Here is a 15,917-nt window from a genome sequence, read left to right on the forward strand (position 1 = left end):
TGTCTCCACTCTCTAGGTAAGACTCTCTGTTCACAACCAAAAGTTTACTCTTCTCAGAAAACACACATAATACTACATACGATAAAGAATACTGTAGCAGCTAGCCTCAATCACTTGGTTGCAGTATATAATACACATATTTCTCACAAAATCCATGACAGAAATGTAGATTGAAACTAAAACAATGTCTTAATATCTTAACGCGAACACACATTATTGTTAAGAACATGACACAGGATTTGTCTCTGTCCTTTGCTTCACATGCGACAACATTTCCACTGCCAGCTGCTTCCCCGATGTGTCTTCCTGTCTCTCCACTCAGAAACACATCACACCGGAGCAAATAGTACAGACAATATAGCCTACAATATACAAAAACATTGTCTCTTTCCTTCTGATATATAAGGAACAAGAATAACAAATGTAGTGTTCCCAGGATATGACCAATAATGATATAAATTCACCTGCCTCCTGCCTGTTGTAGAAACATACCATGTTTTCTGTCTGTTTTAGGGGTTGCCCTCAATACGTACACTGTCCTAAATATCTTTGTATCAATACCGACTGAGGACTAAAGTAAAATGATGAGCAGTCACTGAAACCAGGCCTTACAATAGACCTTTATAATGAGCATTATGAGCATAGAGCAGGAGGCTCCAGCCTCTGTAACACTCATCTAGAACAGACAGGCCTCCAAATCCACAGCTTATTATTAGCCTGTATCAATTATCAACACCTAGAGACAGAACCCAGCTCACCACAACACTGGGACCTACTCTGGCCCAGCCGTGGGCCTTTTTTCACATCCTGTCCCGCTTTGTGTAATTACTACTTTTAAGACACCTGCTACTCAATAGCTTCGACACAGACATGTCATTAAGCCCTCGATTGCAGACATTTATGTCTCAGTGTCACTATTCATTTGGGTTAATTTGGGAGTGTTGGCTGGTTGGGCGTGAGTGTCTGGGCTGGGCTGGCTGAATGTGCTTGTCGCTCACCTGGTTGTGTGGCGGGGCTGGCTGGTGTAATTGGAGCTTAATAGTCTGATTGATCAGGGGAAGAAGTGAGAGAAGTGAAGGATGAGGCTGAGCGCTGGCAGCTCCATCAGTTAGAGAGGAGAACCTTGCCCAACCCTGGGAAGAACAGAACACAACCAAACAGGGTACTGACAAGCTGGGGTTGCAGCTTTGGGCAGCTCACTTTCTATTTTTGTCTGGGCTCTCGCTCAATGATTTCTCTCTCTCTCTCTCTCTCTCTCTGGTCTCTCTCTCTGGGCCCTCTCCCTCCCTCCCCCGCTCTCTCTCTGGGCCCTTGGCCTTTCTCTCTGGGCCCTCTGCCTCTCTCTCCTCCCTCCTCTCTCTCCCTCTCTCTCTCTCTCTCTCTCTCTCTCTCTCTCTCTCTCTCTCTCACACACTCTCTCTTTGCCCTCTGCCTCTTCCTCTCTCTTTATGTGACCTCTCCCTCTCTCTCTCTTCTCTCCCTTCACACACTATACAATACTCCAACCCAAGGCAATTACTTTGTTTACACTTCAGTCCCTGAGTCCTTCTGGGATAAATGACTTTAATGAAAGCACATTATATTTCTATGGTTGATACAATGCACTGAGAACCTGAATTCAGTTCAACGTATTCCGTGATTGACGTACCACTTATTTTTCTTTCTTTGAAGACAATATACATATATACATGAGGAAAAAGGGACGGACATTTAGACCTAGTGTGATCATCTAACACCGATAAAGCATGAAGAACAACTTTGGTTGGAGTGTCTAACCAGAGGTGTGTGTGTGTTAACAGGTCCCTGTAGCAGCAGCAGGCTGTGTGTGGATAGCTACAGTACCTCGCAACAAACCCAGCACCCCTGTGGCCTGGGGCTGCTGCCACGGCCTTCCATCAGCTGTGAAATCTGCTTTCCTCTTTGATAAAGGCTGGAGATGTGACCCTGTCTCTGTCCTACAGATGTCTAGATTACCTGTCATGCTCTTCCCCACAAGTTTTACTCTCTCTCTTTCCTCTTGTCTGCTAGTCCTGCTGGACAACTGTAATGCACCACTGTTCTCCCCCAGCATCGCCCATCACTCCCTAGCCATAGAGACCCACAGTAGACCCATAGAGACCCACAGTTGACCCATAGGAAACCCATAGAGAGCCACAGTAGACCCATAGGAAACCCATAGAGAGCCACAGTAGACCCATAGAGACCCACAGTAAACCCACAGTAGACCCATAGAGACCCACAGTAGACCCATAGAGAACCACAGTAAACCCACAGTAGACCCATAGAGACCCACATTAGACCCATAGAGAACCACAGAAGACCCACAGTAAACCCATAGAGACCCACAGTAGACCCATAGAGAGCCACAGTAGACCCATAGAGACCCACAGCGGAGCCACAGTAGACCTAATGAGATCAACAGTATACCCATAGAGACCCGCAGTAGACCCATAGAGAGCCAGAGAACCACAGCAGACACACTGAGACTGATAGAGAACCACTGTAGACCCATAGAGAGCCACAGTAGACCCATAGAGATCACAGTAGACCCACAGGAGACCCACAGAGAGCCATAGTAGACCCACAGAGACCAACAACAGAGCCACAGTAGGCCCATAGAGCACTACAGTAGACCCATAGTAGACCCATTGAGCCACAGTAGACCCACAGAGACCAACAACAGAGCCACAGTAGACCCATAGAAACCCACAGTGGACCCATAGAGAGTCACAACAGACCCACAGTACACCTATACAGACCCACAGTACACCTATAGAGACCCACAGAAGACCCACTGAGACACACATCAGACCCACAGTAGACCCATAGAGAGCCACAGTAGACCGACAGGAGACCCACAGAGAGCCACAGTAGACCCTCTGAGATCCACATCAGACCCATAGAGAGCCACAGTAGACCCATAGAGAGCCACAACAGTCCCACAGAGGCCCATAAATATCACAGTAGACCCCCAGATAGCCACTGCTGACCCACAGTAGACCCATAGAGAGCCACAGAGACCCACAGCAGACACATTGAGACCGATAGAGAACCACTGTAGACCCATAGAGAGCCACATTAGACCCTTAGAGAGCCACAGTAGACCCATAGAGAGCCACAGCAGACCCACATTAGATCCATAGAGATCACAGTAGACCCACAGTAGACCCACAGTAGACCCACAGGAGACCCTGTAGACCCATAGAGAGCCACAGTAGACCCATAGAGATCACAGTAGACCAACAGGAGACCCACAGAGAGCCATAGTAGACCCACAGAGACCAACAACAGAGCCACAGTAGACCCATAGAGCACTACAGTAGACCCATAGTAGACCCATTGAGCCACAGTAGACCCACAGAGACCAACAACAGAGCCACAGTAGACCCATAGAAACCCACAGTGGACCCATAGAGAGTCACAACAGACCCACAGTACACCTATACAGACCCACAGTACACCTATAGAGACCCACAGAAGACCCACTGAGACACACATCAGACCCACAGTAGACCCATAGAGAGCCACAGCAGACCGACAGGAGACCCACAGAGAGCCACAGTAGACCCTCTGAGATCCACATCAGACCCACAGTAGACCCATAGAGAGCCACAGTAGACCCATAGAGAGCCACACAGTCCCACAGAGGCCCATAAATATCACAGTAGACCCCCAGATAGCCACGGCTGACCCACAGTAGACCCATAGAGAGCCACAGAGACCCACAGCAGACACATTGAGACCGATAGAGAACCACTGTAGACCCATAGAGAGCCACAGTAGACCCTTAGAGAGCCACAGTAGACCCATAGAGAGCCACAGCAGACCCACATTAGATCCATAGAGATCACAGTAGACCCACAGTAGACCCACAGTAGACCCAGTAGACCCACAGCAGACCCACAGTAGACCCATAGATATCACAGTAGACCCACAGGAGACCCACAAAGACCCAGTAGACCCACAGTAGACCCACAGAGACCCACAGTAGACAGAGAGTCACAACAGACCCACAGTACACCTATAGAGACTAGAGATCGACCGATTAATCGGAATGGATGATTAATTAGGGTCGATGTCAAGTTTTCATAACAATCGGAAATCGGTCATTTTTGAATGCCGATTTTGCCGTTTTTTTTATTACACCTTTATTTAATCTTTATTTAACGAGGCAAGTCAGTTAAGAACACATTCTTATTTTCAATGACGGCCTAGGAACAGTGGGTTAACTGCCTGTTCAGGGGCAGAACAACAGATTTGTACCTTGTTCGCTCAGGGATTTGATCTAGCAACCTTTCTGTTACCAGTCCAACGCTCTAAACACTAGGCTACCTGCCACCCCATTATGCTGTCATCCAGAGTCACATTGATTTATTTTCAGCTATAACACATAACATTTCACACAGCAGGAGTTAGGTCTGCTTTGTGTTTACATTTTTGCCATGGAAAAAACTCTTGTGATACTGATATCGTCCCGGCCCTAGTTAGTTTACTCCAATCAGGGGAGGGGTGGTAGTGTAAAACAAAAACAACATGGGGATTAGAAATGATGCACACAATTACATTTATAGAACCGTAAATTGATCCTCAATATTAAAGCTGATCTAGCTTTGTTCAACCCCCCCCCCAAAAAAAAGTCAACTCTGACCGCCGTTACTCGTGAATAAAGTAACACCAGTAACCAAAGAATTTTCTTGCAATAAATGGGTAAACACTTTTCCCAAAATGTTAAAAAAGGTGCATAAACTGTGTTTATCCTCCACGACACCACTGGTGATGAGAAACCCTGCCTGAGACATGAAGAATCGCATTAGCTCCTCCATCTTGAATCCTAGGCTTTAGCTCAGCTAGCTAACACAGTTTGCATGCAGTTACCACTCGTCCCCTCTGACTCCTGAACACTACGCTCCTCATTGGTGTAATCATCAGACTCACATGACACACCTACCAGCCCTGACAATCTCTGCTACTACTAAGACAGGCAGCACCACAAGTGCAAGCTTTATGGAATAATCACAATGAATCTCTGCATCTTGGGACTTTTTCAAGTGGTGAGACCGCATGGCTTACAGTATTAGCTAAGTTTGAATGTATGCTACCATCATGGAAGACTAGATACAGAAGTCTGCGAGTGCCGTGTCTGAAAGACCCCTTTCGATTCCATCGAGGGCATATCAATATCACACAAGAAGGTCACGTGTTTCCAGCTTGGATTTCAAAGTGTGAGAGAGAAAGACAGGTGACGTTAATGCCTTAGAGCTGCCATGCCATTGGGTAACTCATTCACCTCTGTGGTTTCACAATCTAACACAGAGAGAAGAGATTTAATAGTCCCTAGAGGTCATACTTCATGAGAATGACTGAGAGCCCCTCTTGGGTGAATGAAGTAGAGACCCATGAAACAATCAGGGTTTATTTCTGCCTTCAAATGCTTTATACTGCCTTCCTGACCCTGTAAAGGAACACGAGGCTGGTCTGACATGCATCAAAACTACCCAGCTTTCTCTTTTCTTTCTCCCTCACATTGCTCTTTTCTCTTAGTCCCTATTTTATTTCACCTCGTAAGGCTTTCTCTAGTTGGGTGAGACATTAGAGCTGGTTTCTGTCTTTAAATGGCAGTATATCGTTAAGACGCAGAATACAACTAAGTCCCTTTCCTCCCTCAGTAGAAAACAAGAGCTAAAATGCCTTTCTGTGGAAGTTGCCAATGGGTTTTTTACACTACTACTGTATATATACAAGCAAAACTGCTTAATGACCAGGTGGTTGGTAAATTAAGCCGTGCAGTGCAAGATGAGTCCCTGATGGAAATAGCAGAGAATTTATTGCCAGCTTTCTTGTTTATCTATAGGTTTGGTGAATATGATGTATGTTCGTATCACAGTAAAACAGGCAGCTCAATAAAACCAAAATACGTTACTCGAGTTCAGCTAGGCTTTAATGATGTATTGTGTGAAGTTGCTAACAGCCAGCAGCTCATTTGAGAGATGACTGAGACTAAGAGAAGAGAGAAGAGAGGAGGGCAAGCAGTGAAGCATAGCATATGTACCCATGAGAATAGACACAGAAAGGAGAGATCCTTAAAGGCAATATGCCAGAGAGCTCTTCCTCTCCCTTTAATTGAGAGAAGATGTTATATTCTTTGTAACCCCTCCACAAGCCATTACAGGTGAAGCCTAGCACCTGGCTCAGTTAGACTCCTGAAGATAGGAGGATCTCAGGGAAGGATTCAGGCGAAGGCAGAGGGCTGTAACTAACAATCTACAACATTACAATATTGTCCAACAGCTCAGTCTCTTAGAATGTGAGCAGTTTAAAATGTAGTTAGTTCAGCACGCAGCGTTCCTATATCTTAACTTCATTTTTAGGAAGTATACAAATGTAGGAAACCTTTAGTACACATACTCTGATAACTGCATCTCAACCATATGAGGATGCATTTGACACGAGTTGTTCACTCTGAGGGCAATAGACTGTCACATTGGCTACCCACCTTTCATGTAAATTCATGCAAAAATGGAAGAGAACTATATTTGCATGTCATGCACAGTAGTGGCTTGAGGTGTTCATCCTTAGAATCACTCTTTGCTTGAGGATAACAGGCCTGGACCCGCAAAGAGTCCATATTTCATGGTTAGATGAAATATTTAAAGCCATTGATGACTTTAGAATGGTGAGGGGAGCTTAGAAAACAGTCAGAAACAGCTCAGAGAATGATTTAATAAAGTTATAGCGTTAAAGAAATCCACGAGAACGGGCAGGACCTCTGAGTCTAAAATCCTTGTGGACTTTTCCTTATGTTTCTTAACAGGATGAATGTGAGATTGGTTACAATTTTTAATAAGAATTTTCTTAATTAATCCAAATGAAAATGAAATATCAAAACCCTGGAGGACTCGTCGTTTCACCAGAGCACCAGGTCAACATATTTCCAGACGTTAAAGAGGAACTTCACTGGGATGTCTTAAGACAAGAGGGGCCAGCCGATTGATGTAAAGCTGGGGTGAGAATACCAACATCAAATATAATGGATTGTTAGTTCATTGAATCGAGGGTCTGGACTTAACTAAAGAAAAATACCAATGAAAGTGTTTAGTCGTAAAAGATGCAGATTAAATGGTTGAAATGAATGCACATCAAAGCCTTTTGTGAGGGGAAATTTGATCCCTGAACAGTCAACTCTATGGGTCCGACTGTCATGGGAATTGGTTGCCTCCTCCTTCCAGTTGACTAGGCTTTACCCACTCACTCTCACTGTATTGTATTGGTGGAAGGAACTTGCTAGTAGGCTGGCGGGCAAGGCCTCTAAGAACGACAGATGACTGGTGAACTAAAAACACAAACTTTTTTACATTTTTAGCAAAGTGAAGGTTAGGTTATGGACCAAAGTCTTGAGAAAAAGGGTGACAGATAATTTGGTGCTATTCTCTGTTTTTTCATGCTCCCAGAGCAGCCCCAGTAACAATGTGACTCTGACAGAATAAGTGAAAGAAAGAGACAGACATTAAAAGCATGACCTACCATGCCGCTGCCATCGATGTTCATCTCGATCTTCCCGTTGAAAGGTCCCCACGTGGTTCCCACAGGGAGCTGCTGGCGGCTGTGGATCCGACGCTCCCCATCCTTGTGGAACGCATCCAGCTCTCCTAGAAAACACCAAGCATCGAAACGCTCACCATATCATAAAACACCAAGAATCTCAAAACAGTCAGACAAATCCTCCAACTCTCCTAGAAAATACCAAGCATCGAAACGCTCACCATATCATAAAACACCAAGAATCTCAAAACAGTCAGACAAATCCTCCAGTTCCCTAGAAAACACCAAGCATCGAAACGCTCATCATATCATAAAACACCAAGAATCTCAAAACAGTCAGACAAATCCTCCAGTTCCCTAGAAAACACCAAGCATTGAAACGCTCATCATATCATAAAACACCAAGAATCTCAAAACAGTCAGCCAAATCCTCCAGCTCTCTAGAAAACACCAAGCATCGAAACGCTCACCATATCATAAAACACCAAGAATCTCAAAACAGTCAGCCAAATCCTCCAGCTCTCCTAGAAAACACCAAGCATCGAAACGCTCATCATATCATAAAACACCAAGAATCTCAAAACAGTCAGACAAATCCTCCAGTTCCCTAGAAAACACAGTCATTAATATCATTTGTCCTTAAGTAAACCTCAAAGATCATTGCAAAAGTGCTCCTCTTTCTTTTTCTGGGATACTGTGGCCATCTTGTGAAGTGTCCTGGTATTTGGATTTATTTGTTTACCATTATCCATAAAAAAAATATATGTTTTATTGTTACATGCACAAGATAGGTGCAGCGGAATGTGTTGTTTTACAGGGTCAGCCATAGTAGTATGGCACTCCTGGAGCAAATGAAGGTTAAGTGCCTTGCTCAAGGGCACATTGACAGATTACTATTTCTTTCCCTCATGCATATACATCTACAGTCCCTCATGTTCATAAAACAGTAAACAGTGCAGGTTAAGCCGTCTGCTTATAAAGCCAAAATAATCAGGAGTGAATCCATCATCATCATCAGTTGGAGGGTTTCAAATCAAAATAAATCAAAACAACAGGCCGGTAACCCTGCCTGAAAGGTGTCTTCTCGAGAGATAATCTCTGTGAGACATCGCAGGGCCAGGCTCAGTGACTGGCAGGCAGCGAGAGAGGCAGCGGATTGATCCAGGAAGAAGCGAGGCCCCTTGTTAGTGCTGTGCACAGCTACACTTAATGAACTGTGTAACAGGATAGCACTGTTAGCGCAGCTAGCTAAAACACCCCCGCTATCTTATCTCTTAGATTCAGTGTACTTTTTTGGGACAGTGATTAATCAAATAGTTATGATAATTGGGGCCGTAGCGTGGTCACCGCTGGGTTTCTAGGGGAGAGGAAAGTCATGCAGGCCTCTCAAGTGCACATTTCCGCCTGGTCGCCTTGACAACCTCTGAGTGCCCTGGTTGGAGGATTTAGACCCTCAACCCCCTCAAGCACTATCTGCTCTATCTTCCTGTGAACGTCTACTCTCCCTCTGACTGAACCCAAGTGTTATGATTGTCTTCAGCACTCTAACTTATCACCCTTTTATTGAGGCACATTTTCACATAATCTTCCCGCCTATGTTACTGTAAAGTGAATGTAATATACAGTATGGCACAATCTAAACAGACCCAGAAGGTATTCATGTATTTCTCATAGTTGATACGTTCTTACTGTAGTTACCACACATGTATGAACCATACATTTAGTTTGCAACACTTATTTGAACCTAGATGTGCACTGATGTTGTTGCTAATCAGTATTCTGGGCATGTCTTCCATGCATGTTGAGTGAAGTGAAATGATCACTGAACTTTATAATAACACTCCTGTGATATAATGACCTATTCAGACGAGGTCTATACTGTAAATATCAGCCTTGTATCTGTGACACGCTATTGTGTCAGTCTGTTTGTATGGAAATGCTTTCATCTAATGTGCTCCTTCTCATGCATAAACAACATTGGGTGACGGGTGGCTACGCTAACAATAGGCTACGTTGTTGTTGTTTCCTAAAGATCACACACACCTGGGTCAAATCACACCCTGGAGTCAGGAAGAGTCCTTTTCAGAAATACTTCAGTCTCTTTTGATGCCATCAGCTACACCCTCTGTTATAAAATACACCTGCATTTCAAGAACATTACAGCCTGAACAATTACTTGACGTTGGAAAAATGTACACATATATGCCAAAACTAGAATCAAACAGAGTAATATTCTCATCTCAATACTCTAAACGTTCCTTTCTGTATGATACCAATGACACCACTGCCTACTGTATGTCCAGACAGGCTACTAAACTTTATTTTGTGGAAGAATTAACTGGGATGATTATCTCTCTCCTCCTCCTCCTCTCTGTCTGTTGCCCACTGCGTTACTGACGGTGTGGTGGAAGGTGGCTAAGCTCATTAAGAGAGAAATGATTAAACATTGGAGCACAGCTGGCCACCATCAGAGGCAGCAGGCTCCCTCAGTGCGATGCAAGGGAGAAGGAGCGCATGCAGCCACCGCTTGATGCATTCTGTCTGTCCTCTGATAAGAGCGAGGCCCTTAACCACTTGGATGCTAGTTCCTGTTTAGCCCTGTTGACACAACGACCGCTAGCTACAGCCATCCCCAGCGGGCGGGTAGTCTCTCTCTCTTTCTCTGTCTCTCTCTCCCCCTCTGTCTCTCTCTCCCCCTCCCCTCTCTCTGGTTGGTACGAGATGGGGGGATGGGAGTAGTAGGTGTGTGAGAGAGAAGGGAGAGGGGGGTACAATTCAATTGGAGGTTCGAGGTCCTCATACAGTGTCTGTGTGCCAGTTGTTTGTGTCCCGTACCAAATGTTGCCTGAGGACCTTGGCTTCCAGCTGGTGTGTCACATCTGTTGCAGATACAATCCTCCGACCTCAACAAAAACACCAGCTGAAAAATAATAAGCCTTCATACTTTATCTCTCCATTTGCCACCAGCATTTAGGAGTCCACTATCTATAGATAAAGAATATATAGATATGCATTATGATAACAGACAACTGGTTTTATCTAAATGGGGTCTGTGGACAGTCTATACTCCCTGATATCTATGTTATTTTGGATGGTCAGAGCGAAGAAGCCTCCTTTGGAAAATCTTTAGCCCAGCCAAAATGAACACTCTTTGTCAAACGTTTCCTCTCTGAGGTACTGAGACTATTTTAAAAGACTACAACTCAAGTGCCAAAACTCTCACCTTCTCACTCTGCTTATTACCTTAATAAATATTAATGACAAAGTAAAAAATAAACACTCACAGTATTGAACCCTTTCTCACAAATCAAAGACAAGGCCTGAAGAAAGAGTGGCCTTCAGTGAGCTCCAGTACAGGGGGCTTTGACAAACCCTACCCCGCTCTGTCCCCCTCAACGTCGCTCAACACCCAACAGTGAAATGCCACAGTTCTGGGCAAGAGGCAACTGATGATGTGACTAAAGAGTCCCCCCCCCCCCCTCACCCCCTCCCCCTTCGATAAGATCATCATCTGTCGCTAGACTCTGGGGTCTGTTCCTGCTCTCTCTGGTCTCCACTGATACTTGGCAGCCCAATGAATGTCCCTTTGTGTGTGGAGAGATCCTCCTCAGATAGCACCCAAGATGCTCCACGCTGGCATCTGTTTGTTTTGCTGTTATGGCAGACAGAGGGACAGAGAGAAAGAGGAATAGGGAACCTCATCGTCTCTCTCTGCGTCTCTCTTCACTGGCATAGCTCGGAATGCTAATGAGCAGTGTCTCAGTGGCAGGGTGCCATCTTGGTGTGATTTAAAGAATAGATGGTGGAGGGGTGGGAGAGAGGGAGAGCGAGAGAAAGACACCCCAAACCTGAACCCATCACCTCTTTTATAAATCCACTATTAGATCTCCAATAACATGACCTGTTATTTAAAATGAAGAACATTTGCCCTCACCTCCATTCAAGTGGTATCTATATAGGTACAGTCCACATACAGTAACACCGTAGTTCAATCCATGTGAGCCAGTGAAGTATGTTCTGAATGGTGGGTGCAGTAGGTTCAGTAGTAAACAATCACTCAACCATAGTATCCCTTTCTATATGGCATTCAAGGGACTCAGAATGTTACCACAGAAATGTTACCACAAAATCTCAATGTATAAATGTTTGAACACTATGGTGGATTCCTAGTGGATGATGATGGATAGACTTTGTATTCAAATTTTCCTCCATATAATAATGTACTTCACATCTCCTGGTGTGGAACTTCATCCAATTTGGATTTAACTTAATATCATTTCTCTACAGTGAGGGTCATAAATGACAAATGACAGTGTTAGGTGGCTGCAGATGAACAGTGGTTTGACTGTAGCCATTTAAAACATTAATATTATTTCAGTGACCATCTTAAAACTAAGCCTTACCTTGGTCGCCAATACACATTCTATGTATTTATACATAAATAAATCTTATTTCCACGGTTAAATATTATTTCAAATAATAAAACCACTTTCCTACTATCCCTTGAATGTAACAATTGGAAACAAAATACAATCCAATGTAATATTTTTTTGCTTAAAAACAACAATTCACTGGATATTCACTGGATATCATAAAATGGTAACAATTGAAACCATGTGAATCTATGTAGAGAGGTGTACAGTAGAGTAAGAGACTGTAGTGACAACGTTCAATAATAACCCCATGTCTGTCAGTTCAGAGACGCAGCTATCACAACCATCGCTATTGACGGAACAGGTTATAGAAGTGCCAAATGGGATACAAATGAATATACCACATGGAGCATATAGAGGGTGAAATGGAACGTACAGTATCTCTCCACAAAAGGTGCTACATCTCTAAAGGAGCAGAGATGTGATATGACATGCTACAGCTGAAGGAGAAATGCCAGCGCGCCTTGATAAGAGAGCGATGAACTTTCCCCCCCTTCCCTTAAACCTCCATTATCAGGTCCAAGAGAACAAAATGCATCATTTATAACCCAGAGCAGCACTATTATCTCTGGGCAAGACACTTGTTTTAAAACACAGATGGACCTCTCCCTCCTCCTCCTCCTCCTCCTCCTCCTCCTCCTCCTCCCTCCCAGACGAGAACCCCCTGCTTGTCTGGCTCACACCCTACTTTTGAGCAGCGGGAGGGAGGAGAAACCCAGATAGCAACCCCCTGCTTGTCTGGCTCACACCCTACTTTTTGAGCAGCCCTATAGGTCAGTCTTGTTTTGAGGACACTCCATTTTGGGATAGCAAGTTTCCTAGACAACCGCATGTGCTAGGCTAAGAGGAAGGGGTGCTTGGAAAGGGTTGGCCCCTATAGGTCAGTCTTGTTTTGAGGACACTCCTATAGGTCAGCCTTGTTTTGAGGACACTCCTATAGGTCAGCCTTGTTTTGAGGACACTCCTATAGGTCAGCCTTGTTTTGAGGACACTCCTATAGGTCAGCCTTGTTTTGAGGACACTCCTATAGGTCATCCTTGTTTTGAGGACACTCCTATAGGTCAGTCTTGTTTTGAGGACACTCCTATAGGTCAGCCTTGTTTTGAGGACACTCCTATAGGTCAGCCTTGTTTTGAGGACACTCCTATAGGTCAGCCTTGTTTTGAGGACACTCCTATAGGTCATCCTTGTTTTGAGGACACTCCTATAGGTCAGTCTTGTTTTGAGGACACTCCTATAGGTCAGCCTTGTTTTGAGGACACTCCTATAGGTCAGTCTTGTTTTGAGGACACTCCTATAGGTCAGCCTTGTTTTGAGGACACTCCTATAGGTCAGATCTTGTTTTGAGGACACTCCTATAGGTCAGTCTTGTTTTGAGGACACTCCTATAGGTCATCCTTGTTTTGAGGACACTCCTATAGGTCAGCCTTGTTTTGAGGACACTCCTATAGGTCAGTCTTGTTTTGAGGAGGTCAGTCTTGTTTTGAGGACACTCCTATAGGTCAGTCTTGTTTTGAGGACACTCCTATAGGTCAGTCTTGTTTTGAGGACACTCCTATAGGTCAGTCTTGTTTTGAGGACACTCCTATAGGTCAGTCTTGTTTTGAGGACACTTGTTTTGAGGACACCTATAGGTCAGCCTTGTTTTGAGGACACTCCTATAGGTCAGTCTTGTTTTGAGGACACTCCTATAGGTCAGTCTTGTTTTGAGGACACTCCTATAGGTCAGCCTTGTTTTGAGGACACTCCTATAGGTCAGTCTTGTTTTGAGGACACTCCTATAGGTCAGTCTTATACACCATACTACTGTCCTGCTAATGTTCCTGGACCTTGTAGGCTGTACTGCTGAGAAAACTGTTCCAAATTGTTGTCCAATCCAAATTGTTGTATAGCTATTTTTTTATTTAACCTTCATTTAACTATGAAAGTCAGTTAAGAATAAATTCTTATTTACAAATGTACCAATTTTCCAAAAGGAAAAAGGCCTCCTGTGGGGATGTGGGATAAAAACATATCTATTAATACAGGACAAAACACACATCACCACAAGAGAGACACCACAACACCACATGAAGAGAGACCTGAGACAACAGCATGCATGGCAGCAACACATGACAACACAGCATTGTAGCAACACAGCATGACAACAACATGGCAGGCTAGATGCAGTTATTTCGAAATCAATATGCATTCAAAATGCAAGGCTTTTGAGCGGTTATTCAAATGACAGGCTATTCACTGCCGTTTACAGACTAGACTCGAGTTTTGCACTCACTTGAAAACAATCATAACATTCTTCATAGGCTTCTAACTTAGGCTATAGGCTACATCTCAAGGCTGTCTGTCTTCATTGTTCTGTTCCGCAAGTACACACCTTGCCTCTCCGCTGTCACGGCTACTCCTTTTAAATCTTCTGGAGCCCCAGGAAAAGCCAGACTACAAAAGCTTGTTGAACACATTGGCTTATTTTCTTTAACGGGCGGGGAGTTGGAAAGGATACACCTATATATTCCTATAGTAGGCCTTTCTTAACACCGGGCTACATCCTGACAAAATAGGCCTACACCATACGAGTGGCCTGATCATGTATCATTCTGGGCTTTCTAAACTGTAGGGAATAGACCCAAACTGATCAACATGGTTGCATAATCAGGCCTAGTCTGTAGGCCTGTGCTGTTATTTCTGCAGGAAACAAAACAGGAGGTTGGAGCGGTTATTCATATCAAAATCAAATCAAATGTTATTGGTCACATACACATGCTCAGCAGATGTTATTGGTCACATACACATGGTCAGCAGATGTTATTGGTCACATACACATGGTTAGCAGATGTTATTGGTCACATACACATGGTTAGCAGATGTTATTGGTCACATACACATGGTTAGCAGATGTTATTTATACACATGGTCAGCAGATGTTATTGGTCACATACACATGGTCAGCAGATGTTATTGGTCACATACACATGGTTAGCAGATGCTATTGGTCACATACACATGGTCAGCAGATGTTATTGGATGGTTGCTATTGGTCACATACACATGGTTAGCAGATGCTATTGGTCACATACACATGGTTACATGGGTCACATACACATGGTCAGATGTTATTGGTCACATACACATGGTTAGCAGATGTTAGTCACATACACATGGTTTAGATTGGTCACATACACATGGTTAGCAGATGTTATTGGTCACATACATGGTCAAGATGCTATTAGTCACATACACATGGGTAGCAGATGTTATTGGTCACATACACAAGGTTATTGGTACACATGGTTAGCGTTACACAAGGTTAGCAGATGTTATTGGTCACATACACAAGGTTAGTAGACGTTAAATGCGAAATGCTTGTGCTTCTAGTTCCAACAGTGCAGTAATATCTAACAAGTAATCTAACTAATTACACACCCCAACAACTACCTAATACACACTAATACACATCTAACAAGTAATCTAACAATTCCCCAACAACTACCTAATACACACAAATCTAACAAGTAATCTAACAATTCCCCAACAACTACCTAATACAGACAAATCTAAAGGGATGAATGAGAATATGTACATATAAGTATGTGGATGAGCAATGGCCAAGCGGCATAGGCAAGGTGCAATATATAATATACAGTATATACATGTGATATGAGTAATGTAAGATATGAAACATTATTAAAGTGGCATTATTTAGAGAGGAATTGTTTATAGTGACTAGTGATCTTTATTAAAGTTTCCAGTGATTGGGTGTCATTGTAGGCAGCAGCCTCACTGAGTTAGTGATGGATATTTAACAGTCTGATGGCCTTGAGATAGAAGCTGCTTTTCAATCTCTAGGTCCCAGCTTTGATGCACCTGTACTAATCTCACCTTCTGGATGATATTGGGGGTGAACAGGCAGTGGCTTGGTTGGTTGTTGTCCTTAATGATCCTTTTGGC

The 15,917-nt window shown here is 43.8% G+C and overlaps 1 protein-coding gene across 2 annotated transcripts in view; it reads right to left on the reverse strand.

The window, feature by feature from the left end:
• The window catches only part of zfpm2a (zinc finger protein, FOG family member 2a), a 153,480-nt gene that overhangs the window by 67,361 nt on the left and 70,202 nt on the right, over positions 1-15,917 (reverse strand). For both annotated transcript variants that reach the window (XM_064948072.1, XM_064948070.1), the window contains one exon: positions 7,522-7,646. In XM_064948072.1, the coding sequence (XP_064804144.1) occupies positions 7,522-7,646 (125 nt within the window). The remainder of the gene's footprint in view (positions 1-7,521; positions 7,647-15,917) is intronic.

The sequence above is a fragment of the Oncorhynchus masou genome, chromosome 30 (assembly GCF_036934945.1).
Source record: "Oncorhynchus masou masou isolate Uvic2021 chromosome 30, UVic_Omas_1.1, whole genome shotgun sequence".
NCBI classification, from domain to species: Eukaryota; Metazoa; Chordata; class Actinopteri; order Salmoniformes; family Salmonidae; genus Oncorhynchus; species Oncorhynchus masou.